The sequence below is a fragment of the Empidonax traillii genome, unplaced genomic scaffold, assembly GCF_003031625.1.
Source record: "Empidonax traillii isolate 1590-97213 ecotype Southwest subspecies unplaced genomic scaffold, ASM303162v1 scaffold246:size859669, whole genome shotgun sequence".
In the NCBI taxonomy this organism is placed as follows: Eukaryota; Metazoa; Chordata; class Aves; order Passeriformes; family Tyrannidae; genus Empidonax; species Empidonax traillii.
Window position 1 is genome coordinate 830,285 of NW_020955439.1, and position 26,322 is coordinate 856,606.

General features: G+C 42.4%; 1 protein-coding gene across 3 annotated transcripts; it reads left to right on the forward strand.

The window, feature by feature from the left end:
• Positions 1 to 3,202: 3,202 nt before the first annotated feature.
• On the forward strand, positions 3,203 to 26,322 carry PTPDC1 (protein tyrosine phosphatase domain containing 1). 3 transcript variants are annotated; one of them, XM_027888827.1, is made up of 11 exons: positions 3,228 to 3,275; positions 14,768 to 14,815; positions 15,232 to 15,324; positions 18,885 to 19,056; positions 19,736 to 19,816; positions 20,039 to 20,157; positions 20,884 to 21,021; positions 21,668 to 22,878; positions 23,614 to 23,799; positions 24,859 to 24,969; positions 25,752 to 26,322. In XM_027888827.1, the coding sequence occupies exons 3-11, from the start codon at positions 15,240 to 15,242 to the stop codon at positions 25,866 to 25,868; spliced, it is 2,220 nt and encodes a 739-aa protein (XP_027744628.1). In that variant the 5' UTR covers positions 3,228 to 3,275; positions 14,768 to 14,815; positions 15,232 to 15,239; the 3' UTR covers positions 25,869 to 26,322. The 3 variants fall into 3 exon arrangements, with proteins under 3 accessions (XP_027744627.1, XP_027744628.1, XP_027744626.1); XM_027888826.1 differs by lacking the exon at positions 14,768 to 14,815 and having other exon boundaries at positions 3,203 to 3,275; XM_027888825.1 differs by lacking the exons at positions 3,228 to 3,275; positions 14,768 to 14,815; positions 15,232 to 15,324 and adding an exon at positions 17,268 to 17,520.

Below are 26,322 nucleotides of genomic sequence, written 5' to 3' on the forward strand. Positions count from 1 at the left end.
AAGAGGAATAAAGCATTCAAATCACAGAATCACAGAGTCACAGAATGATTTGGGTTGGAAGGGATTTTAAAGATCATTTAACTCCTCCCACCCCACCATGGGCAGGAACATCTTCTACTAGCCCAGGCTGGTCCAACCTGGCTTTGGACACTTCCAGGGATGGGGCAGCCACAGCTTCTCTGGGCAGCCTCAGAGAAGCCTCCCCACCCTCACAGCCAAGAATTTCTTCTTAATATCTAATCTACACCTGCCCTCTCTCACTTTAAAACCATTCCCCCTTGTCCTGTCACTATCTGCACACATAAAAAGTCCCTCTCCCCCTAAAGCCCCACAAAATCCAGTGCTTGTGCACGGGAGATAAGGACCATGAGCAATTTGGATGCAAAAATGAAGGCAAAAGTACAGAAGTTTCGAACCTTACTTTACAGATTATCCCCATGCAGTTATTCTTCAGATACCTGCTCGCTTGAAATGGGGAAAAGAACTCTGCTGACCCAGCATCACCCTGCAAAACCCCACCACACTGCACGGGGGGGATTTCCAAGCTCCCGAGATGAAGCACAGGAACAGTGGAGCTGAAACCCATCCTGCCCCTCTGCCCTCAGCAATCCAAGGGATATAGAAAGAGGACAGGACCTTAGAAGTGATTCAGAGTTGAGAAAGGAACAGCTGCACTGTGTTCCTTTGCCACACGGTGGCATGTGCTGATGGAAAATAAGATCCAGTCAGGAAAGGTCTGCAAGGCCTGAACAGGCCTGGGGGCAGCAGGTTCAGCTTCCCTGGAGTTACTGCTTTATGTCAGGTTGTCTAAAACCCATGACACAGGTTCCAACTCGGCCCTACAGCATTAGAGAGTCTCATCGCCGAACCTGAACTCACACTTATTCCTGGGAGAGAAAAAAAGTCTCCTTGCCCCCCTTTACTGAGCTACTCTTACTGAGCAGGAATCCTCTTCTTGGCCGTACCTGGGAGCCTGTACCTCATCATGAGCGTGAGTTTTCTGCTGGTTCATCCCCTGAACTAAAAAGCCCCATATAAGAAGCAGCAGCCACTCTGCGCCACTGCACAGGCACAAGTGTTTGTGCAGCTGCACCACGAGCCAGAGCAAGGACACAGTGGGGTGAAAACATCATGTTTTTCCCTATTTCAGGCAAGAAAGAGCAAAGCCAGCATTCATTTTCATGCCTCTGTGGTTGTATCTTTACAACACAACAAAGAAAGCTTTGTGCTTTCTCCCACGAATTTCGTAAATTCTTTCTGAAGCGCTCAAAAGATTGTTTATGTGTGTAATTATGTAACAATAAACACAAATTTTGGGAGCAGATCCCATGGCGTGATCACAGCCTGCGCTCGGCATTCCAGCCCCGAGCCAGCCAAACCCTGAACACACGAGAATGATAATGGATGGCAAGGAATCACACTCGGCAGGACGGGACACTCCATGTGTGTCCTGGAGTTCATTTCAAAAATGCAGCTGGTGAGTTTTAGTAACAGTTTCCGACAGGCAGACACAGCAAGGGCAGAAGGAAGAGTCACGCAGCCATTATTTTTTTGGTTTAGGAATCAGTATTATTGTAGGAATGTGGTTTGCTAACGCTGCCAAAAACCAAGACATGTTTAAGCCACTTCAGTGCTAATGGGACTGGCACGTTGTAAGAAGGAAGCCCTGCTTCCTTCAGCTCAGCAGAAAGGAGCAAGTGTTCTTCTCAGGATTTCCAACAAGTTCCCAAATCTGTCTTTACTTTTAAAAAACGCAAGTTAAAAGCACGTAACCCCTGCTAGTGTTTATGCAGTGATATGATGTACTAGAGACACCGCTTCTAGGTGCTAATGTACTAATGTGGCTAATGAGACAGACACAGTGTACTGCCAAAAATCTGAGAGTACCTTGAAAACCACAGCGTAACTTCCCAAGCGTGTTACCAGGACTCTCACTCCAAAAACATCCTGATGACCCTCAGACAGATGTTCCAGGCCAGCACTGTAATGCACTGCAGAGGTTTATGGCTCTCACTTCTCCTTTAATCAGCGGCTGTGTATTCAACTCCAGTGTTAAAATAAACCATTACGAACCCATTCTAGTCTGTGTCCAAGACCTAAATACTTTTTATGTCTGTCAAAAAACTTGAGCTAAGCCTCTCAAAGCCCTGGCTGGTATCTGTCTTGCACCTCCTCAGCAGAACCCTTGGTAACACACCAACAGCACAGCAGGACGAAGTGAGACCTTCGGGGTTTCAGTGTGACAACACCCTCCACCTGCCGGCGCCGTTTACCTGGAAAACATTTGGACATTTTTAATCGAATTCCCAACCTCTGACTACTAAGAAGAACGATTACTCTAAAAACGTAAAGCCGTGTCAGTAAAAATATTCACACATACACAAACACAAACACATGAACACACACACATAAACACACACAGAGACACACACACACAAACACAGACATACACACATATAAACACAAACACATACAAACACACCGAACACAGAGACACACACACAAAAAACTGCACATACAGACACACACACACATGAACACAGACACACACAAACACACTGAACAGACACACACAAATGCAGACACACAGAGACAAACACACACACACACATACACGTATAGACAAACACAAACACACACAGACGCACACATACAAAAATGCAAACACATAAAGACACAGACACACAAATGCACAGACACAAACACAGAGACAAACACAGAAACACATATAAAGACAAACACACTCAAATACACAGACACACACACAAATACACACACACAAATACACACACAAACAGAAACATAAACATATACACAAATGCACATATAAACACAAATACACACCGACACACACACATGAACACAAACACATAGACAGACACAAACACACACACAGACACAAAGACAGACACACACATGAACACAAACACACAGACGCACACACAAAAACACGCACACACAAAAACACACACACACACACACACATGAACACAAACACACACACATGAACACAGACACACACACATGAACACAAAAACACAAACACTGCCGCCCCAGGCCCCTGAGGCCGCGGGTCAGGGGGTCGCGGGCTCGGCGGTTCCAGCCCCGGCCGATGCTCCCTCAGCCCCCTCATCCCCCTCATGGGCCCGGGCTCGCTCGCACCTCCCTCCGCCGCTCTGCTCTCCTCCCCTCAGAGCCCAGCGCATGCTCTCTCTCTGCTGCCCGTGCTCTCTGCCCGTGCCCGCCGGGAGCGGCCCGGGCGGGCCCAGCTCGAGGTGGGTCCGCGCCCCCCGCCCCGCTCCGCTCCGCGCCCCCGCCCGGCCCTGCCCGGCCCTGCCCGGCCCCGCCATCCCGCCCCAACCCGCGCCCCCCGCCCGCACCCGCGCTTCGCCCCCGTTCGGGACTGACCCTGCTCTGCTCTCCCCGGAGCCTCCCCCAGGCACAGCCCGGCACCCCCCGGGGGAGGCGCGGGGACCCGGCCCTGCTGCTGCGAGATAATCACGGAGCCAGAAAATCACAGCATCCCTCAGGGGTTGGGGTGGGGAGGGACCCGTCCAGTCCCACCCCCTGCCAAGGGCTGGGCCACCATCCGCTGTCCCGGGTTGCTCCAGCCCGGCCTTGGTGACACCTCCAGGGATCCAGGGGCAGCTGCAGCGTGAATCACAGCCTGGAGATGCTTTCAGTGTGGTAAATAATCGGTGTGATTTCAGCTTCGCCCAGGCCAGCGGCCGTCAGGGAGAGAGAGGGCCGTGACTGATGGCAGGGCAGGCGCGGGGGAAAAGGATTTTCCCCGCTGTGTGCAGTGTTTTGGTGTTTTGTGGGGCTGTGCCCAGCTCTGATCATCACTTAACCCCGAAAAACGCAGCTCAGTCAGTCCCCTTGGGAGGGGAGAAGGCAGACACACGTATGTCCGTCCAAACAGGAGAGTAACTTTTAGGTGTAGTGATTACTGCTTTTGGCAGCGGGCCGTCACTATGCTCTTCAGTGGAGTAACAGATAAAAAAATTACGTGATATATTAATAATTTAGATTTCGAGTTTTCCCCGTTTTCTCCGTTTCTTTTGCTTTCCTTAGACAGGGGTGTGTTTTCGGGAGCCCTGCCCTCCACATCCGTGGAGTAATTAATCCCGAAACAGCATGCACAAAATAGATGTGTTTGCAGTTTTGTGTTGCTTGAAAGCAATTTTTTAGGTTATGATTCAGGCGGTGGCTGCCCCTGGATCCCTGGAAGTGTCCAAGGCCAGGTTGGATAGGGCTTGGAGCACCCCGGGATGGTGGAAGGTGTTGCTGCCCAGGGCAAAGGGTTGGGACTGGACTGGCTTTAAGGTCCCACCCAGCACAAACCATCCAGTGATTCCGTGATTTTTTCCACGCTTGTTTTCATCAGTAGTTCATGTGAAACGTACACGGTAACTGCATGTGTAAGACAAGATGGAATAAGATATAACAGATAAGAATAACATAGGAAATAAGAAATAAGACAGTCTTCAGGGCCGGCTGCTGAGAGGGTATCACCTCAGAGATATAATTAGCAATGTAATCCTCTCTCATGCTGTGCTTGCTTGGGTGGATGCATGAACCGACCTGAATAGCATTTCTTCCACGTGTTTGAGAAATATTTTACTTCACTGAAAAATCCAATGATACCATTATAAGTTTTTTTTTTTTTCTTCTTTTTATGTAATACTAGTAAAATCATAAATAAGAGGAGTTGTCTAGAAACTGTTCAATCTGACATGGATGAAGGTAGTTGCTGGGTAAGAATGTGCTGCAAATAATATATATAAAAAAATGGACTGCAAGCTCAGATAAGGTACAAGATTGCCTGCATCTTTTAGTTTGAGCTGGCAAATATACTCCCAGTTTCTGGCAACAGAATCATGGAATGGTTTGGGTTTGGGAGCTTAAAGATCACCTCATTCCAACCCATGGGCAGGGACACCTTCCGCTAGACCAGGTTTCCCAGGCACATTTCCCAGGCACAGATTTTGTGTTTCTTTGTGAAACACAAAGGTTCAGACTCCAGAATTGCTTAATCAAGTATACAACAAAAGCCAAATTACTTGGGGGTTGTGTTTTTCAAGAAGACAGAGACATTTGTAAACATTTTTTACTCCTGATCTTGGGTAGCTTGTTGTTGTTTGAAAATATGAAAACCTCATAAAAACATACCCATTTCCTCCGTTTTCTCTCCACTCTGGAGCTTTTGCTGGGCTTGATCCTATCTCAGGAACGTGAGGGAGATACAGGCACCTGCAGCTCTTCTTCTCTGGACACTTAAATGAAACTCCTTGGAGCTCTTCAACTTCCCTGTGTTACAGAGCTTGACTGTTCTGTTCCTTAGAAAAACAGCATGGTAAAAATGCCTAAAAGGGTTGGCTACTTTAGACCTACTTAATTTCTTCCCATATCCTCGTTTCCTTTGCCTGGTCTGTCCCTTCTGGACAGTTTTATTGTGCATAAATTCGACAGTGGTTGTGCATGCCCACAGCAGGTCCAGTGTTTCTTAGAAGGTATGCGCACATTAATCAGTGCTTTTTGCATCACTGTCTTCAACAGTTCTAAAAGGTATGAAGGGGTTTCTTCCTAATTTCTGTTTTCTGACAAACTGACATTTGCTGGCTGTTTTAAAAAGAGAGTTCCCAACCCAAACCACGGATGAGGGCTTTGCAGCTGCCTGGACACTGCTGGGTCACGGGTGTAGAAAATGAGCTGTCTCACAAATCAGAACTTTCCTTTTTATAGCTAGATCTAGTTTAAGTGGTGATTTTTCTTGTCTTTTAAATCCTGTGGCTAAAAAGAGGTCCTACACTATTTTCCTGGGTTTGTGGTCACCTTTTGCATTTCAAGTCCATTGAATGACCTGTGAGTAACACCTGATGCAATTCTTCAGCTGTCTTAAGACTTGGAATTTTCATGCTGCTCTGCTGCCTTTGACTAGCATTTCACTACATTTCCATCTTATCCTTTACTCGCAATTTTAAGCAACAGTGGAACAAACAGGAAGAGAGAGGCTGTTGGAAGTAGAGATGATGAAAGAGGACAGGGATCACAGTGGGCTGCTGCTCTGGGTTCTCATTAAGCAGCTAAATGAGTACAGTTCTCTCACAGCTGTAACACTGCTGCTGTCTACCAGAGGTCTCCCAAAGGCTTTGACCCTGCTTGTATGATGGTTGATTTGCAGTGGTACTGCATCGTGCTTAAGAGACAGGAAATAGTTATCTATATAAATATATATAATATTTAAAAGCAGGGCTTACAGAAAGTCTTTAATAACATTTATACAGCTGCAAAGTTACACAGAGCTGAAGAACTCCCTGCTGAAAAGAAAGCAACAGTGATGATTGATTTTTATGGTCCAAGCTATGAGAAGAGCAAAAAGCAAAAGGAGAAGCTGGAACTGTCCAAAGCCAGCTAGGAATCCAGACACGCAGTTTGTACTCAATTAAAACGAACCTTAGGCTTCAGTAAACTTTAGGTTCTGCATAATATGATGTTTTGATTAGGTACCAATGAAAACAGTGCAGCCTAAGTAGTGGTCAGACATTTTAATGAGACAATTCAGACAGTTTTGTACCTGCCTAATCTGATAAACTTGTGCCTGAGGTCACGGTAGGGGTGGATTTGCTAAGTCTGCTGTAAAGCAGCCATGAGGCAGCACGTGCAGGGCAAGAGGAATAAGCTGCCAGAAGCCCAGTGATCCTGTTCTACTTACCTAAAAAGCTCGTTAGTATCTTTACACGGCAACCATAGTTCAGCAGAATTTTCCAGGGGAGTTCTTCATTTTGTTGGAACAGGAAAATGCCAGGCCTAGGGAGATGAAGATCACCAGTTTAGTCATTTAGGAGCCCACCTGCTCCACATTCTTTCCTTGGAAATGGCCCTGGAAATTATTTCAGCCTGTTGGTGAACTCCCCCAAAAAGTCATCCTCAGTTGGCATAAAGCCTTGCCTTGACTAAAACGTGGTGACATGGCCTGTTTGAGCAAATGTTTGGCACTGATGATGCCTGGGACTGGCTAAACTCTGCAGAGCACTAGAGAAAATTAGTTCCTCAGCTGAATAAACTCAGTAATACTGAAGAGTACAAATGTAGGAACAAATAAAAGAAACAGCTCTCGTTCTGATGCTTGCAAATAGATACAGCAAAGCAGAGGGCTGTTGCACCAAGAATTAACCCCCCTCTGGAATCAAATAGGTAAATAGCGTTATCATGAAAATAAAACTTGAGTCTGTCAGTGACAGCTTCTCAAATGTGGGCATTTAGAACTTGCCCCCAGGAGTCTGCTTGTTTTAAGACTTTAATTAATATTTATTAATTATCTGAAGCTGCTCTTTGTGCCTTAGTCAACTCAAATACCAGCTCCCTCCCTCTCCTCCTACAAAGCGTTTCGCCAGATTCTCCATTTGTTCACACGTTTTTCGTGTGCTGACACTTGAAAAGTACATGTGTCCCTTTACTCATAATTCATAGATTCAGATTGCCAGAGTCAGTGACTGAACAGTTTGTGATGGAACCAAGAAGTGATGCTGCTGTTGTTCCTTGGGCAGGGACCCTCAGACAGGCTCCTCAGTCTGTCCAGGTTTTAAGTACCCAGGGTTTTCCAAAATTGTTAGCAAATCTTCTGAAGCCCCATTTTTTTATTTCATTTTTTTCCCCCCACAAACTTGGAATCCCAGAATTGTTTGGGTTGGAAGGGACCTTAAAGCTCATCCAGTCCCACCCCCTGCCATGGGCAGGGACACCTTCCACCAGCCCAGGTTGCTCCAAGCCCCATCCAACCTGGCCTGGGACACTTCCAGGGCTGGGGCAGCCACAGCTTCTCTGTCCAAAGTCCATACATGTATGTAAAAATGATGTTTGCTGTTTATATAAAACAATATTTGCTGTTTCCTGAAATAGCTGGATACAGTTCAGTTCACACATGTGACTCTTTTTTTTTTTTTTTTTTTTGACCCTAAAAGATTAGTAAGAAACTAGATTTGTAATTTTAAGGACTACTTTGTTAAATTTGTCTCTGTTCTCAGTAAATTAAGTTTTCTACGGAAAAATAGTTGGATTCTTCTTCCTTCTGATTTTTATTAGCAAAAATCTGACTGCAAAATTATTTCTGAAAATTAACAAAAACTATTTAGTTCCATTATATGCTCTGTCTCTCTGTAACCAAATTTAAGGCAGGTGTTGAGCTGAGATGATGGTTTTGGAGTTAATAAGGTTCTTTGCATCAACTTCCAGTTGTCCCCTGTAGCTTGCTCTCCTGGCTTGTTTAAATAAGACACATTTCTTGTCCACAGAAGCTCACACAAATATTTTGTTTATAAACAATTGGGAGGCATTTTTAATTAATCCCTCTCTTCATTAGGGATTTTTTAATAAGACCTGCAGGGTAGTGATGTAAATAGATGAAAGCCCTTTTTTTTGGTCTGCTAATATTTAGTGTTTGAAATTGATTTAGTAAGATAGAATAGGATATTGTATCCTGGTTTATTTACAATTTTTATTTAGTGTTCAGTTAAATCAACAAAATCTTCGCTGTATTTTTAGGTTGATTACATCTCTTACATTCATATGAACTTATTTTCATTATCCTTTTGAGATACTACTTTTAATGCAGTCAATTTACGCTCTGAAAATACTTCAGTGACATTCTGTGCTTTATTTTGTGCAGGGTGTAAGCCCAATAATAACAAACATTTATATTTAATTTTATTTTCATGACATTTCTAAATTAATTATCAGTTTAACTGTAATTAAGATCACAAAATCTCTGCTATCTAGTGTGCAGTTGCCTCCTGCATGGAGATGTGGTTGGTAACACGAAAATCAGGTGAACAGGAGAAAAAAAAAAGGATGGGCTGTTCATTTATTAAAACATCAGGCTGGTGTGGCCTGTTTGCCTCAATCCCTTTAAAGCCCAGGCAGACACAGAAAGCAGTTTATGGGATGATTACCTGATAGTCCCTAAGGCACTCCTTGTACAGTCTTAAATTAAGAAAAGATAGTTGCTGGCTCCTCCCAGATTACCATCCCGAATCCAATTAGCTACAGGAAACACCCTGGGAGTTCATTCAGCTTCTCTCCTCTAAAATCTGAACCCCCTACAAGGTGTTCCTCATGGCTGATGCTGCAACAATGAAGGGATCAGCACTCACTTACTCTTTTTGCCCGGTCACAGGTAAGGTGTTAAACTGAAATTATTCAAACTCTATGATAACTCGTGTAAATTTACAGTGGCTTTGACTGTATCAAATTTAAAAAGAATTCCTGTAACTTGCAGAGTTTGTTTTTAAATTGTTCCACTTCTGAGTGCTGTCAGAATGCGTTGCTGACAATAATTCATGGTCCTGTGTGTGTAGTCAGTCCTACAAGTCTCACAGTCTCTTAGTAAACATGATATTCATGATCAAGAGTCTCTGAGTCACCACTTTTGCTTCTAGAAGAGTTAATATATTCAATTTACGCCATCTCCTTTATAATTCTCACTAGTAATTACTGCCTGCCAGCCTGTTCAAGGTAGTTTAAAATAACTTCTGTTAACTCTTGGGTTAACCCTACCACAGAGGGAGGTGATTTAAATAACATGAATCAAGTCAATTGAGAGACCTGTCCATCAGTTTACCTCCCAGTTTCTTGCTATTTATGCCAAAACCTCCATGAATAGCAAACACTGAATCACCAGACCAACACCTACATAATCTTTTAATGAATTACATTCTTTTGTCTCTTTTCTACCTGAAGGCACTTACAGTCCTTTGTAAATATCAAACTTAATGATGAAATTACATTCACCTTTTGCTAAGACAGGTGGGGAATATTTTTTTTTTTTTCCCCAAAGAGGGAAAAACACATCTAGAAATAACAAATCCGTTCTGGTTGTGGTTCCAGTGAAATCTCTGGAGTTTTACAACAGCTGTAGCATCCTTCTGCTGTGTAAATAGCATGTAACTAAACTATATGATCATTTGTTTAAATTGTTACCCAGTCTTCTCTCTGTCCTTCATCTGTCCATTTGCTTTTCCCAGTTTTTTGGTGCTTGCTTACAGGTAGTAAAAGTTTGGATTTCAAATAATTGGGGTTTTTAACACAGCTGGGGAATGGAGGTGTGTGCCTCCTGAAATATGTGTGCTCAATGCTGAAACTGCCTTCAACACTATCCTTAAATTGTAGCTTAAATATTCATGAAATATCTGTTATCAGTGAGCTTTTTCACTGATACAGACATTAGAACAACAACCTTTGCATCCTGTTTAATTAATCATAATAATCGAATTTAACAACCCCCCCCCCCATTATCTCAATTTTTTACAAATCTTTAGAAATAAATGCTTTGTTATTCCTGGCAGTGTTAACATTGGATAGCCTGCTGTAATTTAAAACACAATTTCATTTACCAGTGCTTCCTGTACAAGTGACTAACTTTGTCTCAGCCAGTTTAGAAGGTTTTTCTGTTAAAAACTCTCATCATCTGCCAGTCTTAAAACATCAGAGTCAAAGCCTGAATTTAGAGACAAAGTTATAATTTAGTAGCTCTTAACCACTTCATTAAATATAACCAGTCCTCCTTTCACTATCCTATTTTTGCTTAGTCTTAATCATCCAAGTTATCTTTAGTTGTCTAAAATATCTCCATTAGTGGCAGTTTACAGGATTTTGCATTCTGGCAATGAAACTTCATCCCATGTGATGCTCACAAAAGCAAAGTTTTTCTCAAGTACTTGTAGAATTGGGCCACAGAGGGAATTTTAGAGGTGCTTAGGGACTCAAACAGCCCCTACCTGGTCTGCAGTTGACGATATTCCTTTAAAAATTTGGCTGCCAGGTGGTTACTTACACGTGACTGCAAATGGGGAGAGAGCAAATTCCCTTTAGAAGACAAGAAAACAGTAAAAATAACCTCCAAATTTCACGTGACAGGCCTAGGCAGCAGCATTTGCCTGCGCTGTATGAATATACTGGAGGTTTAAAATAGCTTTTGCCTTATCCTGGTATTGTAGAACTGAAAGCTTAGCCATGATTTTTTCGTGTTAATACATAAAAGTAATCCTTGGAGATGTGTGGTCTGCTGTGGGGTTCTTGTTTGCCAGAGCCACACGAATCTGGAGATTTGGGACCTCACTGGTAGTGGACAGTTCCACAGGGACTCCGCAGTGGGGAGCTTTACAGTGGGATTACTGTCCGTGCTGGCAGCTGAACTGCCCTAACTGGAATCTGTCCAGTTGGGAATGCAACCTCCTCTCCCTGTTTTGAAAACGTGTTCTGAAGCAAAAGATAGCAATTGCATCTCCTAAATAACCATCCTAATTGCAGAGGTAGAGCGAGACCAGCATCTTCTTGTCTCCTCCCCTTTTGGCTGCTAAAATATTAGACATTGCTCCTTTCTCTGGTTTCATTCTGGGGCAAAAATTCAACTGGAATCCACTGATTTCCAGATCCTCAAATACTAAAAAGGAAATTTTATTTTATTTATTTATTTATTTATTTATTTATTGTGAGCAGGCAGAGTGGGTAATTTGCAAACCCCAGGGCTGGTTTGCTGAGTCCATCCTGCTCCTGTGGGGATTCCCTGATCTCCCTTTGGCCTCCGTGGCACTTCACTGCTCAACCTGTGACCTTCCAAAGTGCAGTGCTTTCATTCCAGAGGAAATGCATGTGGACAAGAGGCTGCTTCACTCCCCTGATAATAGAATCATGGAATATGCTGAGTTGGAAGGGACCCACCGGGACTTTCAAGCCCAACCCTCAGCCCTGCACAGGTCACCCCAATAGTTTTTTTTCTTTCTTTCCCTATGCATGAAAAACATGAAAGGTGAATGTGTCATCTGCTGGGTTGAATGTTCAGAAATATAAGGAATGTTATGTCTAGTTTATAGCAAAACTTTGGAGATCTTGGTTGTAAGTTGTAATGTAATTATACCACCTGGGGCCTTGTCTGAACTCAGAATTGCCTCATTTTAACTTAAGCTTTGACTTTAAAGTGAGTTTAGCTAAACTGGTTCAAAACCTTTTACTAGTATTTACTGGTATTTTCAATTTGATTCAACTTGTCTTGAGCCAGTATTTTGATCTTGATGCAAAATATTCTCTGGTCACTGCAAGTTCATTTTCAGTTGTGTGTGCCATGTGCAGGTTTTGTTTATTTTGGTTTGCGGGGTTGTTTTGCAAATTTAAGTGACTACATTTGATTAAATCAATTACCCATGGGAAAAAAAAAAAAATCACAGACTGGAGATGTCCGTTCAGAGTTGGGAATTGAGGTGAAGAAAGTGGAAGCACAGAGTGATCTTTCCTACAGCACAGTGTGCCTACCCTGCAAGAAAGGCACCTCTGCATGTTTGAAGCAGCCAGTGGGACTTGATGTTGTGTGATCAAATTGCAACAAGTGAATCGAGTGCAACAGCAAGCAAAAAATCCTTTCTATTTAAAACTGGTCTTCTCAAAAGTGGAAGTAAAACCCCCAACCTCAAAATTGCACAGAGACATCATAGCAAGGATTGAATCCACACCCGGAGGGGACCTCCTGAAATCCCCCCTTAGTGCTTGGCGTCAGGATTCCAGGAGATGGTTCCAGTCTCTTCTCTAGGGATCAGGGACAGCCCCCAGGGAATGGCTGGAGCTGTGTCAGGGCAGGCTCAGGGTGGATCTCAGGGAAAGGTTCTTCCCCCAGAGGGTGGTTGGCACTGAACAGGCTCCCCAGGGCAGTGGGCACAGCCCCAAGGCTGCCAGAGCTGCAGGAGGCTCCACCACAGCTGTGTGTGGTGCCCTTGTGGTGTGTTCAGCACACTCTGCTCCCTGTGCTAAAACACACAGATGGAACTCTGTCCTGGAGACTCCGTGTCTTCAGTTGGAAACAGGGATTAAGGAGCAGCCTCTTTGCTGTCATGGCAATGAAATGCATGTCAGAGATAAGGGAGCAGAGCTGATTAAGGCGATAGGGTGGTTGCCCAAGGTACGTGACTCTGATCCCTCCGGCACCTGATGAGGACCCTGACCTGGAATGACTCCAGGATTGTGCCTCCAGCTTCTGCCAAGCGTTCAGGGGATGAGCAAAATCCAGCGTTCGTGGGGTGAGCAAAATGCTGCAGAACATCTTTAAAAAACTAAGAATATCCAGCACAGAGATGAAGCAGGGGAGGAGCTGTCGCTTTTACTCGGACACTACTTTTACTTTTAACACCCTTTTTATCAGTGCAGGAATGTAATACCCCTGTCCCAAATCACCACATTACAGTTGTTTGAAGGGGTGTCTTATAACTCTGTAAAGTCTTTGTCACAATCTTACCTTTTTTCTTTCCCCCCCCAGAAGTAAATATGAGGGAGTTGCTCACACTGATCACACCGAGCAATTTAAAACATCTGTCAGGGAAGTTTAGCGAACTGAAAGGCATGCAGGCAAAATATTAATAATTAATTAAAATGATTACTAACTCTTTAGCAATTATTAATTCAAAATATTAAAAATTAATAATGCTAAAGGTTAAATATTTAATTCCAGCTCAGGAATTATGGTTTTGGTGTATTGCTGAAATAAAATTGGTTATACAACAAATAAATGTAGTTTGCCCTTTAGAAGAATCATTCTAGTATTTTCTAATACTCTAGGGATATTCTCTTCTGCATTTACCTCCATCTCTTGCATTTTCAGTTAAGAGTCCTTGTCAGCCTGAATCCTGCTTGAAAAAGAAAAAAGGAATAAAAGTTTTACATGATAGAAATATCACTGCTATTTAATCTGTTTTTTTTAGCACTTGAGTACAAAGAAATAGGAAAACTAGACATAGTGGTGGTGATTCTGCTGCCCACAGGAGGACACATGTCTTTTTCAAGTGTTATCTGGACAAAGTTTTAAGAGAATTTTCTGAGAAATAGAAACCAAGTTTCTGTTTATTCAACTCTGTTAACTCTAAAAAGAAATTCTGGGGATAAAATAAAATTACTTCTTTTGGTATGAAGTTTCCTCTAGTAATAAAAGCCATCCCTTACTGATTTCAAAGTCCACTGAAAAAAAAAATTAAATAGGGGTTTTGGAGCTTCTCCAGACAGAACGCAATTCTACACAAACACTCCTACCTGTTTATTGCAGGATTGACTCTTCAGGGTGAGGAGTCAGATGGTCAAGTGGCTGAACAGCAAAATGCTCCAGATGCTCTTTAATCTTCATTAAGACTCTTCTCAATTCATAGTCCTATTAATGTACTGACATTGGAAATGCACTCCTGAGCATCACTGACATCTCCAAAGGGTTTTTGGCGTTCACAGACAGGTGGAATTCCCATCCCTGGGAGAGGACTGATGCAGCAATAGGAAAGGGTTCTTGATGTGTGTTTGGCTTCTGTTCCCCCCATTAAGCATCTTGGGAAGGACAGAGCTGCACTGGGTGGCTTTGGGGATAAAGTCCATTAGCATTGCTGGAAGAATAATTTATTCCAGCTATGTGGTAGATAATGTAATATCTGAATGAATGAAGTTCTATTTAAATATTTACTATAAAAACAGTCATGCAGAATTAGAGATAAAAGCTGGACAGTGAAGAGCAAACAGCACAGGACTGTTGTATCACCTTATCCACACAATGCTCTTTTGTTTGGTTGGGTTTTTTTTTAGCAAATCTGTCTCTTAAAACTCTATTTATGCTGCTGAATCCTAAGACTGGCTTTGCAGGAAATGGGACATAAAGTTTGTCTATTTAGTAAAGTTTCTACAGTTAATGATGCAACAGAGATGTTTAGTTTAGTATAAAAACATGCACTTTTTTTGGTTATACTTGCAGCTATTTCCCTAAAGAGATAAGAGAAACAGAATGGAAATCTTACACTGGGTAAGAACTTTTACTCAAGAGCCCTGTAAAGGGGTTTATTTAAACATCACAGTGACTGATTAATGTGTTCAGATTTACAGCTTTCCTTCTGTCAGAAGGGCTTTAGAGCAGAACCCACCTTGTATTAGAAATAATGTTAAAGTATGAGAAAAAAAAAATCCGTTTTCTGCTTAGAGGGACTCTCGTGTTGAGCTTTCTTGTTAGAGGAGAATCCTCATGGATGTGATTTCAAACACCAAGAGTGGAGGGAAGAGAGCAGAGAAGGTTGTAGACAGTCTGCCAGGTACAGTCCCTGCCTGACTGCCCAAAGCTTAAGCCTTGGGCAACTCTCTAACCAGGTGCCAAGTTCTGGGCTTTACTCTGAATTTTTTGAGCTTCTGTTGTAGATTCTCAGTGATTATTTTCTGTGTCAACAGGTACTGCAATGGCTGCAGGAGTTTTGATGCAAAATGAGCTCCCATACTCTTCGTTGATAGAGAGCAGTCGGTACCTTGCAAATATGAGTTCAGGTAAGAATTTTTCTCTGATGTGCCGTTCATAAAAAAATGCTTAGAGCAATCTTGAAAAAAAATAAAACTCCACAGAAAATAAAAAAACCCACCCAGGAATATTATCCATGTTTGTAAAATGAAAATGTCTATAACAAAACCACACTGCATTATTTCATCAGCGCATCGTGGGGATAACGTGTTGTTCTTTTCTGTAATTCTCATTCTGTTGGGTCTCCTAATGTGTGATTTTCATGTTGAGAAACTGCCTAGCTCCCTGAAAATACAAATGTGCCTTCAAAGTATTTAAACTCTTACAGGATCCAATTCTTCCTTACCATTTTGGGTGAGTTTTTGCAAATCCTGAAAGATTCATTGGGAAACTAATGATGTGCAGCATTTTATTTTGCTCACTTCTGGCTTCACTATCATTTGATACATACTGAAGGTAAGTTTCTGGGAAGAGAAAGAGGAAAATAATTAAGTATAAGAAAGGAATATAATTATTGGAAAACATTGGTTACATTTCCTGGATACAGGTAGCACTTGAAATAGCCTTTTTCATCTACTTTCACTCCCACCCACCCCCCAAAAGAAACGTTTCCTCGCCTGTTGATACCAGCTCTATGGATTAAAGGAGTCAGAGCTTTGAGACAGCTCAGAGTCAGCTTTAACATCTTCCTTTTCTCGTATGACATCACTGCTGAGGTTCCAGGCCTGGCACCCACAGCAAACCTTGTCGTGTCTTGGGAAGAGCTGGGGTGCAGCATTCACAATTCAGGCCCTCAATTCCTGGCCAGGACCAAGAAGAAACAGATTGTTGCCTGGTGAATTTTCCTCTGAAGGGAACTGTCCCTTGTGCAAATTCCTCTGTACAAGTTAGCACAAAAGGAACGCAGACTGAAGATGCCGAGGGGATTAATTTGCTTATTGAACAAGGTTGAGGTGGGTTTCCTTGATTCCCCCAGCCTTCCTCTTTCAGTGCAGCCTAATGCACAGCCATTGGGGTGACAAAGGCACTTTAGCATCACTGTAGTCTGTTCTCCACGCGGTTTTTCAGGGTGTTGCAATCTTTCTGGCCACCTCATTCTCCTCCTTAGCACCCTGGAAGCAAAGTGGGAGGCAATTTGCCACCTCATAGCTACCTTTGAAAGCCTGAAGCACTCAAGTGACACACCTTCTCCTCCACATTATCTGCCTTCTCTCAGGCTGCAGGACTGATCATAAAGAAGCTGTGGCCAGGAAAAAAAAAAATAAAATCAGCCTTTTGTTTCGAATAACAACTTGTGTTTTGTTAGCAGATATGAATAGTCCAGGCCAACAGTCCACACAATTCATCAAGTGCCGAACCATTTCGGTAGGAACACACTAATCGCAGTCATTACCCGGCTAATGATGCATTTTGGAGCGGCAAAGTGGAGGAGGAGAGGTGGCTGTGGAATGTTAAACCAAGAGGTGGGGGAGTATAATGTACTTCCTTACAGATCTCTCAGGAGGCAGAGCCTCCAGCTACATTTTGATTGTTCTTTTGAATCGAGTGTTTTGTGTCTTAGCGAGTTCTGAATGCCTGTTATTTAGAAGGAACTAAATACTCCCATTGTTCGTGGAGAGCGTTTCGCTCGTTCCCGGAGCGTTTCGAAAATTACCTCCTTGAAATGCAACAACTATTTCCATCGAGCCGAGCGGCGGAACAGTTTGTCCCGAGCAGACGCAATCCCTGCCGAGGGGAGCAGCCCCACGGCTGCATCCTCCGTCGCCATGGCGACCGTTCAGCCCGCGGGGACCGGCGCGCACAAGGATGCTCGGCACGGGGATGATGCTCGGCACAGGGGATGATGCTCGGCACAGGGGATGATGATGCTCGGCACAGGGGATGATGCTCGGCACAGGGGATGATGATGCTCGGCACGGGGATGATGCTCGGCTCCCGCAACTCCAGCGCTGAGCAACTTCCCTCGCCCTCGGTGTGCCCGCGGCTCCAGGGGCCAGCGGGCCGGCCAGCCATGCAGGGCTCTCCGCGGCGGCGCTCGGCCGCCAGCATCTTTAGCCATTTTTTCCAGGGTCGGAGGCATTCCTCCTCCGACCCCCTCCTCCGCATGAGCCAGAGGCGCCGGAGCTCGGTGGTGGAGCTGCTCTCCTCGTCCACCCACCGCGTGATGGTGGCTCTGTCGTCGCTCAGCCCCGAGGAGCTGGACGCAAGTTTTCCCGAGAAAAAAAGTAAAGTACTTTTCGTTAAGACTGTCGGCGGCTCTGGGTATTGTGTTGGGTGTTACTGTGCTTCGGTTCTGTGAGATGTGTTTTATGTATGCGGATAAAATAGTGTGGTTTTTTTTTTTTTTCTCCCGTGTTTTATATTTTGCTCATTGATTCCTTCTTAAAGTATTATACATAATATATACATATATATATGCTCTTTGCTCTGACAGCTCAGTTATAAACAACAGGTAAAACAGAAGCACACATTCATGCATACACCAAATATATGGTTAACTCTCTTGGATTTCAGGATGAAGAGGACTGTGCCTTTTTTTTTTTTTTTTCCAGTTTCAAGGGCTATCACACACCTCTAACTTCACCAGGAAAAAACAACTTCTGCAGTAATGCAAGCAGTTTTTCCCCCTCGCAATCCTTACTTGAAAAATGAGTCTGAAATATATATTTTAATGTATTTTTATATATTTATAAGTATGTAGTCTAATTAATATCTAGATAGTTAATTTCTATATACCTTTATAAATATATATATTTATATATATTTCTGCTGTTTGTAAGTTCATCAGTTTTAGGTTGAACTGATAAGTCCAAAATATATATATTATATAAATATATAGTCTAATTAATATCTATATAATCAATATCTATATACCTTTATAAATAGAAATATTTATATATATATTTGCTGTTTGCAACTTCATCAACTTAAGGTTGAACTGATGAGTCTGAAATATATATTTAATATATTTATATGTTTATAAGTATATAGTCTAGTCAATATCTATATAATATGTAATTATTTTTTATATATATTTATAAATATATATATTTATATATATTTCTGCTGTTTGTGACTTCATCAGTTTAAGGCTGAACCGATGCATCTGAAATATATATTTATATATAAGTATATAATCTAATCAATATAAGTATTTATATATATATTTATTAATATATACTTATATCTTTCTGCTGTTTGTAATGTCATCAGTTTAAGGTTAAACTGATGAGTTTGAAATATATATTTTATGTAAGTATATAGTCTAATATATATAACATATATAAGTAATATTTATATAAAACATATTTTTATAAACATTTCTGCTGTTTGTAACTTCATCAGTTTAAAGTTGAACTGCTGAGTCTGAAAGACATATTTTTATATATTTCTCTATATGTACAAGTATCTAGTCTACTTAATATCTATATAACACAGAATACATAATTAATATCCACATGTCTTTAGATCTCTGTTTCTGTCGTGCTGCTGTTCGTGCCCTCATCAGCTGGAGGTCGGAGCGAGGCTCTGCAGGCGGGGATGAATCCCTGGGCTCTCCTAACTCACCCCAGCTGTCCGTGTGTTGCAGGAGGCTCCAGGCGCCCCACGGCCAAGTACACGAAGGTGGGGGAGCGCCTGCGCCACGTCATCCCCGGGCACATGCAGTGCTCCATGGCCTGCGGGGGACGGGCCTGCAAGTACGAGAACCCCGCCCGATGGAGTGACCAGGAGCAAGCCATCAAAGGGCTCTACTCGTCCTGGTGAGAAGCAGCTTTTTGGTTTTTTTGTTTGTTTGTTTTTTTGCTTGGTTGGGAATTAAGAGTCAGTAATCGCCGTGGTGCGCAGCCCGGCAGTGAGGAGAGATCTCTGTTGACCTACAGCAAGTCTGGTTCAGATCCAAAGGAATAAATACCCATCTGTCAGGAATTGTTAAAAAAAACACACCTACGGGCTAAGGTGAAAAATGAATTAAACATGTTCATAACAGAGTTGAAAAGTAAGAGCACTTAGGGCAGATGAAATAAGGTGGGTACGTGTTCAGAGGGATGTTCACACGCAGCAAGAGTCACATGAAATGTGTCTTTGCATTCTTACTGGGTTTGGCTTTTTTTTCAGACAGCAGATAATTAAAGGGCACTTACAAACCTTAAAGGTCCAAACAGGGATCTGAGTCCAGATTTCTATTCAAAGGAATTTTTACTTGTGTCCTGGCCTTTTAAACAGTTCCAGTAATGGTCTTTTGGTAATGTTGTATCTGGATCAGCTTAGTAAGATATACCACTAATACTATGGGATAGTGGAATATTTTAAAAAGTCATTCCTAATTAATCAGCAAGGTATTTCTGGCTTTCTTGATTATAAGAGTATTCGTATTTTGGTAGACTCATACCCAGGAAATGATTCATAACCACATTATTATCTACTTCTCAAATTTCTCAGGATAACAGATAACATCCTGGCTATGGCTCGACCCTCAACAGAATTAATTGAAAAGTACAACATTATTGAGCAGTTTGAAAGGTAACAAATTCAGTCATTATTTATTTTAAGTATCACCGGTGTAATTCCTGATCCGTCTTCTCTTTCAACGTAGATTTGGATTGTTGATAAAGATCCTTTCATTTTAACGCTCTGCAGGTAAAGATTTACTCTCCACTAAGAACAAATGTGCGTTTCAGAAAATAAGGGATAATGAGGTTTTGGCTGCATGTAACACTTTGACTCATCTATTCCTTCCTTAAGATATGGCATAAAAACCGTAATTAACCTCCAGCGTCCTGGGGAGCATGCGAGCTGTGGGAATCCTCTGGAACAAGAGAGCGGCTTCACCTACCTTCCTGAAGCCTTCATGGAGGCTGGAAGTAAGTTTCCTCCTGCTGCTCTTCCTCATTAATTATTGACTTTGGCACTTAGAGGTATTTTTACTCGAATCCCTGCGTGTTAAAAGCAGCTCTGTAAGAAATGCTGCGCAGAATGGGATGGAAACTTGAAACTTGGCAAATATAATCAAGAGCAAATAACACGTTGTTGAAGATCGTGTATTGTGTGGAAAGAGATGGAGGGTTTATGTTCAGCTGTTTAAAATAAAGAGAGGACAACAGTTAGTTAAATTTTCCTTTTTCTTCTGTGTTCACAAATATATGAACCATTAGATGGTGTTCCAAATTCTGGTACAGCTCATGTTTTCTTATCTAGAGTATAAAAGGTTATTTCATGTGAGGACAAGAGAGAAAGTGCCTCTGTAAGAAGCAGCTGTTGACTGAAGAAGTGCTTTTGTTTCTGAAAAAGAAAAAATTACCCTCTCCCTATATATAGCTCAGCAATCCTCCACCAGTCACTCAGTTTTGTTACAGCTTTTGCTTTCTGGATGAACTTCAGTTTGACGATTCTTCGCTACCTTTGTGTATCTTTCAATACAAAACGAGAAATGGGAAAATAATCCCTTGCAAACAAGATGCAGTCAGATTTATAAGCTCCATTATGCAGTTTTGGTACTAAAATTTATTATTAGTCATTTCTGCACATAGTACTACACAGTTCACATTCAGCACAGCAGGAAATCACTGTCTCCTCTCCTTTTCTTTTAGTTTATTTTTATAATTTCGGATGGAAGGATTACGGAGTGGCATCTCTCACTACTATACTTGACATGGTAAAAGTGATGACTTTCGCCCTGCAGGAGGGGAGGGTGGCTGTTCACTGCCATGCAGGACTTGGGAGGACAGGTATGTGCTCTACTGCAGGGTCAACACCAAAGTTTTTGTAAAAATATCAAAAAGTCTCTCTGGAAATCATTATTAATAAGTTCAGATTCTATATCATTGCTGGATGTACACCTATAAAATGGTTAAAAGTGTTAGCCTGCTTTGTCAAAATGTTCTCAATGGCTAGAGGAGATCAGTCTTAGTGTATTAAAAACAGAAACCTCCAAGGTTAGAGAATTTTTTAATCTGTATCATGATTCCATTTCATTCAAATGCGACAGGTGCTTTTGGGTGGGAAAAATTCACCCGGTACACTTTCACTGTCCAGTATTTATTTCACATTCACAAACCTGCCAATCACTGTTAGATCAGGTAGATTTGGTGGAGCAGCTAAAATTCCATTTCCTATTTTCAAGTCCTTTTTGCCTGTGTCCTTCCCCTAGAAGCCCCCATTGCTCCTGTGTCCTCTTGCAGATGCTGTGGTGAGCAAATAGCTCCCGCTGGAGGGGTAGTGAGAAGGGCTTCACTATCCTGGGGTTCATCAAATTAAATAACAGCATCATGTGATAGAGTGTCTTTACCTGCATTCATTTCTATCCTGTATTTCCACTGAGTATTTGTTTTAGTCTGGCCATTCTTTACCTAATCTTGTCTCTGTGTTTTCCAGGTGTTCTGATAGCTTGCTACTTAGTTTTTGCCACAAGGATGAGCGCTGACCAAGCGATTCTTTTTGTCAGAGCAAAAAGGCCTAATTCCATCCAGACCAGGGGGCAGCTACTGTGCATCAGGGAATTCACTCAGTTCTTGGTTCCCCTGCGAAATGTGTTTGCCTGCTGTGAGCCCAGGGCTCACACAGTGACCCTGTCCCAGTACCTGACCCGGCAGAGGCATCTGCTCCACGGCTACGAGAGCAGGCACCTCAAGCACGTGCCAAAGCTGGTTTACCTGGTCTGCAAACTGCTGCTGGATTTGGCTGAAAACAGGCAGGTGGTGGAGGCGGAGCTGTTGCACATCCCAGACCTCTCAGCTGAGATCGAGAATACCGTTTCTCAGTTGGTGTCCACGCAGCTCGACCAAGACCTCGCCAGGCAGGACAGCGAGATGTCAGACTCATCCCACACCCCCTCCTCTGCTTTCGAGACCCAGGATTCTCATTGCTCCCTGGGTCACGAGTGTGATTCTTTCTGTAAAAGAAGGAATGTCGAATGCCTTCAGCCTCTTACTCATCTGAGAAGGCGTCTGAGCTACAGTGAGTCAGATTTGAGGAGACCCGAGTTTCTTCTCGAGCAAGACAACACTCTCTGGACAGTGCCTGCTCAGATACTGCAGTGCAGCAAACTCAAGCAGAACAGTGGTGAGGAATGCTCTGCCCCAGGTGAACCGAAGGCCCCGCTGGAACTGAACAAAGAGGCCTTAGTGCGCAGCACGTGCATGTTCTGGAGCCAGGGCAGGTTCAACCTGGACGGCCGGAGGGACGAGCCCTCGCTGTGCCACAGGAGGGGCTCCACCAGAGAAGTCCAACGCAGCAGAACCTTCTCTTCAGGCCTCGCCTCCATCCACAACGCCAGAGACCCCGGAGTGCCGAGGCACAGCTTTGCCAAGGAGGTCGGGCCCAGGAAGCACCTCAAGACTAACATGTATGGCAGGACAGTCTTTGCCTCCGAGGACTCTGACGATTCTTCTTCTTCGTCCAAAGCGAACTTTTCCATTGGGTGTGAAAGCCAAGGTAGCAGAGATGTGTCAGAGACAATTCCACACATTGTTCTGCAGTCAGAATTAAGTCTGGAAGCCCGGAGAATTTTGGCAGCAAAAGCACTGGCAGATATAAATGAATTTCTGGAAGAGGATGAAGTGAAGCAGAAGGTAGAAGTATGGCAGGTAATTTTTACCTCCATTCCCGGTTATGGGCTCTGCATATTTCACCTTCATTAATTCCTAGAATGGCAAAAACACCACGTGGAGCTTTGAAGTGGCACACTGGGACAGCAGTTTATGTGTGGTTCAGTAAATAATTGTTGTTGTCAGTTATGGCCCAGCTCTTTCACAGGCTGGCAAAATGCACCTACAACTTCTGGTCTGTGGCAGGAGGGGGTAGAGACCGCTTTTCAGGTTGTGTTCCTTCATTTTTCTGCCTAGGGAAAATTGATGCCGTTGTCTGTGGTTGTAACTTGGCTGCTGGTAGCAAAAAATAGCACAGATTTTAAGGTAGACCTGTGTTGGTTTTCATCATTGCTCTCTCAGAACTAATCAGAGGACTCTGTGAGTAAAAGAAAAAGAATTTAGTAGAAACTAAATTGCTTACCCTCAGAACCAAATCCTCCCAGCAACATTTGCTTTGAAGTTGGAGTGCAAAGCTGGTTTGTGTGTTCCAGTAAAGTATTGGGAGGTGCTCAGCTGCACTGTTTATGTCATCCTTCTGTTTTAAAGAATCACTTCTATTACTGCTGATTAATGTTGATACTTTGGAAAAAAAAATACAAATTTTTTTGGTAACTTTTCAGTCTTTTCCTGTTGAAACATAAGCAGCCATGTACTGCTACAATCAAAGGGAAGGTTGGCATTTGTAAATAAATTATGCATTTCCAGTGTTCTTTTGCTTTCTTTTGCATCAAGAAAGAACTGAATTCTCGAGATGGAGCTTGGGACAAAATCTGCACGGAGAGAGATCCTTTTATCCTCTGCAGCTTGATGTGGTCCTGGATAGAGCAGCTTAAAGAACCTGTTATATCCCAAGATGATGTGGACATGCTGGCAAAAAATTGCACGGAATCACAGGAAGCACTCTACCTGCTGAGAAAGGTACCAGAAGGAACCTGTCAATTCATTCTTTCACTTGGGGCACTTTTCAAAAAGCAAAATCGCGCTTTTCAAAAAGCCCTTTAAAAATCAGAATGAGAATTCATTCTGGGTGGAATGGTATGAGTTGTAATCAATGCTGTGGTGATGAATATTACAAGGAAAAATACCAGACACGATCCTTGAACGCCATCCGGTAGCAGCTCAACTTCAGCACTTCTCCCTGCAAGTTTTGCACCTCCAGAGCCAGAGGCAAAGATGAGAAACCTTTTTTTCTACAGAAGTTAGAACTGTGGCCACCTGTGTTGGGAAATCCCTGTGAAAAATAGGTACTTGTGATCCAAACTGTTTAACTCTGCTTTCCCCGAAGGGAAAATAAATTTACAAGGTAAATTTACGAAGGTAAATTAAAAAATAAATAAAATTCTCCATTCTTGATCACTTAATTGCACCAATTAATTTCCTAATTCGTTGGGAATTCTTTGTTTCTGAAGTATTTTTGAAGAAAATAGAACCCCTTTTTTACTTTTCCAGGTACCCAAAAATACAGCTACTAATAAAGAGGTGGTCAGAACTTCATGTGCAGTTACCATCTTTATAACATGACATTCAGAGTTCCCAAGGTTGCCTTAAAACGTCATGTTTCTTCCTCAGCAATTCTTCCACTCTATCAGAGTTTTTAACTTTCTATTTATATTAAATAAAAACTGCTTGGCGCCTGCTGTAAATGATTGGGAAAGGAATAATAATAATTTAACCTTTCCTTACCTCATCCTGTATTCTTTCATTGGCATGAATGTTACTGTTCGAGGAGGGGGGGGCTTGAAAAATAAGTCTGAGCTCCTGGAAATTCCCAGAAGAGTTTTTCCCACTGCAACTGAGATAATTATGCAGAAGCTCTTTGGGCTCTTTGGGAATTCCCTCCCCAACTCCTGCACCTGAAGGTTTCGATACAGGAAGGCACAGCCTGATATTTAAAGAGCAGTTAACAAAACCTGAATGTTAAGATGTTTCTCATGGAAATATTTCTTCTAATGAGCTGCTGTTCCTTTCACCCACCAGGAGCAGTGTCAGACTATCCTTTGTATTTTACACTGTGTGGTGAACCTGCAGATGCTGCCAGATGATGTGGAGGAGGCCTTACTCGCTCGTGCTATTAAAGCTTTCACCAAGGCAAGTAAACCTTAAATAAATGTCCATGGCATTGTATTTACTTGGTTTAAGTCATGAAGGGCTCTCTGAGAAAAGCTGCAGTAATTCCTTCGCACTTATTAATTTCAGAGTTTACATTTTATAATAATCAGCCTACATAAAGGGTGGCAAATGTTCTCAACAAAATAAAACTCTGTCACTGCAGCCTTAATCCTTGAGTCTCCTTTTTCTGTTTCTGGACCACTGCCAGTTCATGGGCATCCTCAAATTAGGGAAAAGATAACTTTTAAGTGGTGAGACTAACTAATCACTGGGAGTACCTTACCAAAGGCTTTGGTAGGTTCTATACTACCTGAAGTCTTTGCATCAGATGAAACCATTTTCTGAAATTACACTGCAATCCAGTTATGTTTCAGCCCTGTAATGCAGGATGTGGATAATATAACTTCTGCTTTGGGGATCATCCAGTAACAGTGACAGGTGGAGCTGTGGCTCAGCTCAGAGCTGCTTTCTTTGCAGATTCAGCCCATGAAATCTGAATTTGAACAGAATGTTCACCGTGCTGCTTCCTAATCTCTGGTGTCACCTGTTAAAACAGCCATGACATTTCTCCTTCTACCAGTTTATTTCAGTGTCCAGTCAGCATAAAACTGAAAACACTGAGCATGAAGCACTCCATCATCAAACACATACTTTCTCTGATAAATCTCAAAGCTACTTTTTTTAAATGTTGTGCATCTACTTTGGGTTCTGCTGTGTGACATCTGTTCAACCACTGAACTGAAATTTTTCTCTTTTATTAGACAAGCTTCGATTCTGAAAATGGACCATATGTTTACAATACCTTGAAAAGTGTATTTAAACAAACACTGGAAGAAAAAAGGAAAAGGATTAAGGAAGGAACAGAGAATCCTCCTTGATTTCTACAAGCTCTGCCGAAGCATCAGATGGGCCTACCAAATTATTTTGCATTTTCCAGCTACTGTATTTTGTGCTACCTGGCATGATCTACCTAACTTTAGGTATTGGTAGTTATTAACAAATCATTTTATTTTTTTAGAGGGAGTTTTAGTGGCAGTTGTTCAATCTACACAGTTTTAAAGAAGAGCTCCTGTGTGACCATGCTCTGTAGCATTTGATTTTCAGGTACTGTGCTTTTATATTGTAAAGGGTTCTCCTGTTCTCAAATGTGTTTATTGATTTAGAAACCTCTGTTATTGGCAAGAAACATTATTTTCAAGTTACACCATTGCCATAAGTTCAGTGCCATGATACACAAAGGTTTGACGAGTTGAGTTAATATTTCTGGATCACATATGTTTACATTAATGTTCTTTGATTTTACTTTGCAGAAAATAAATATTGGCTGAACCA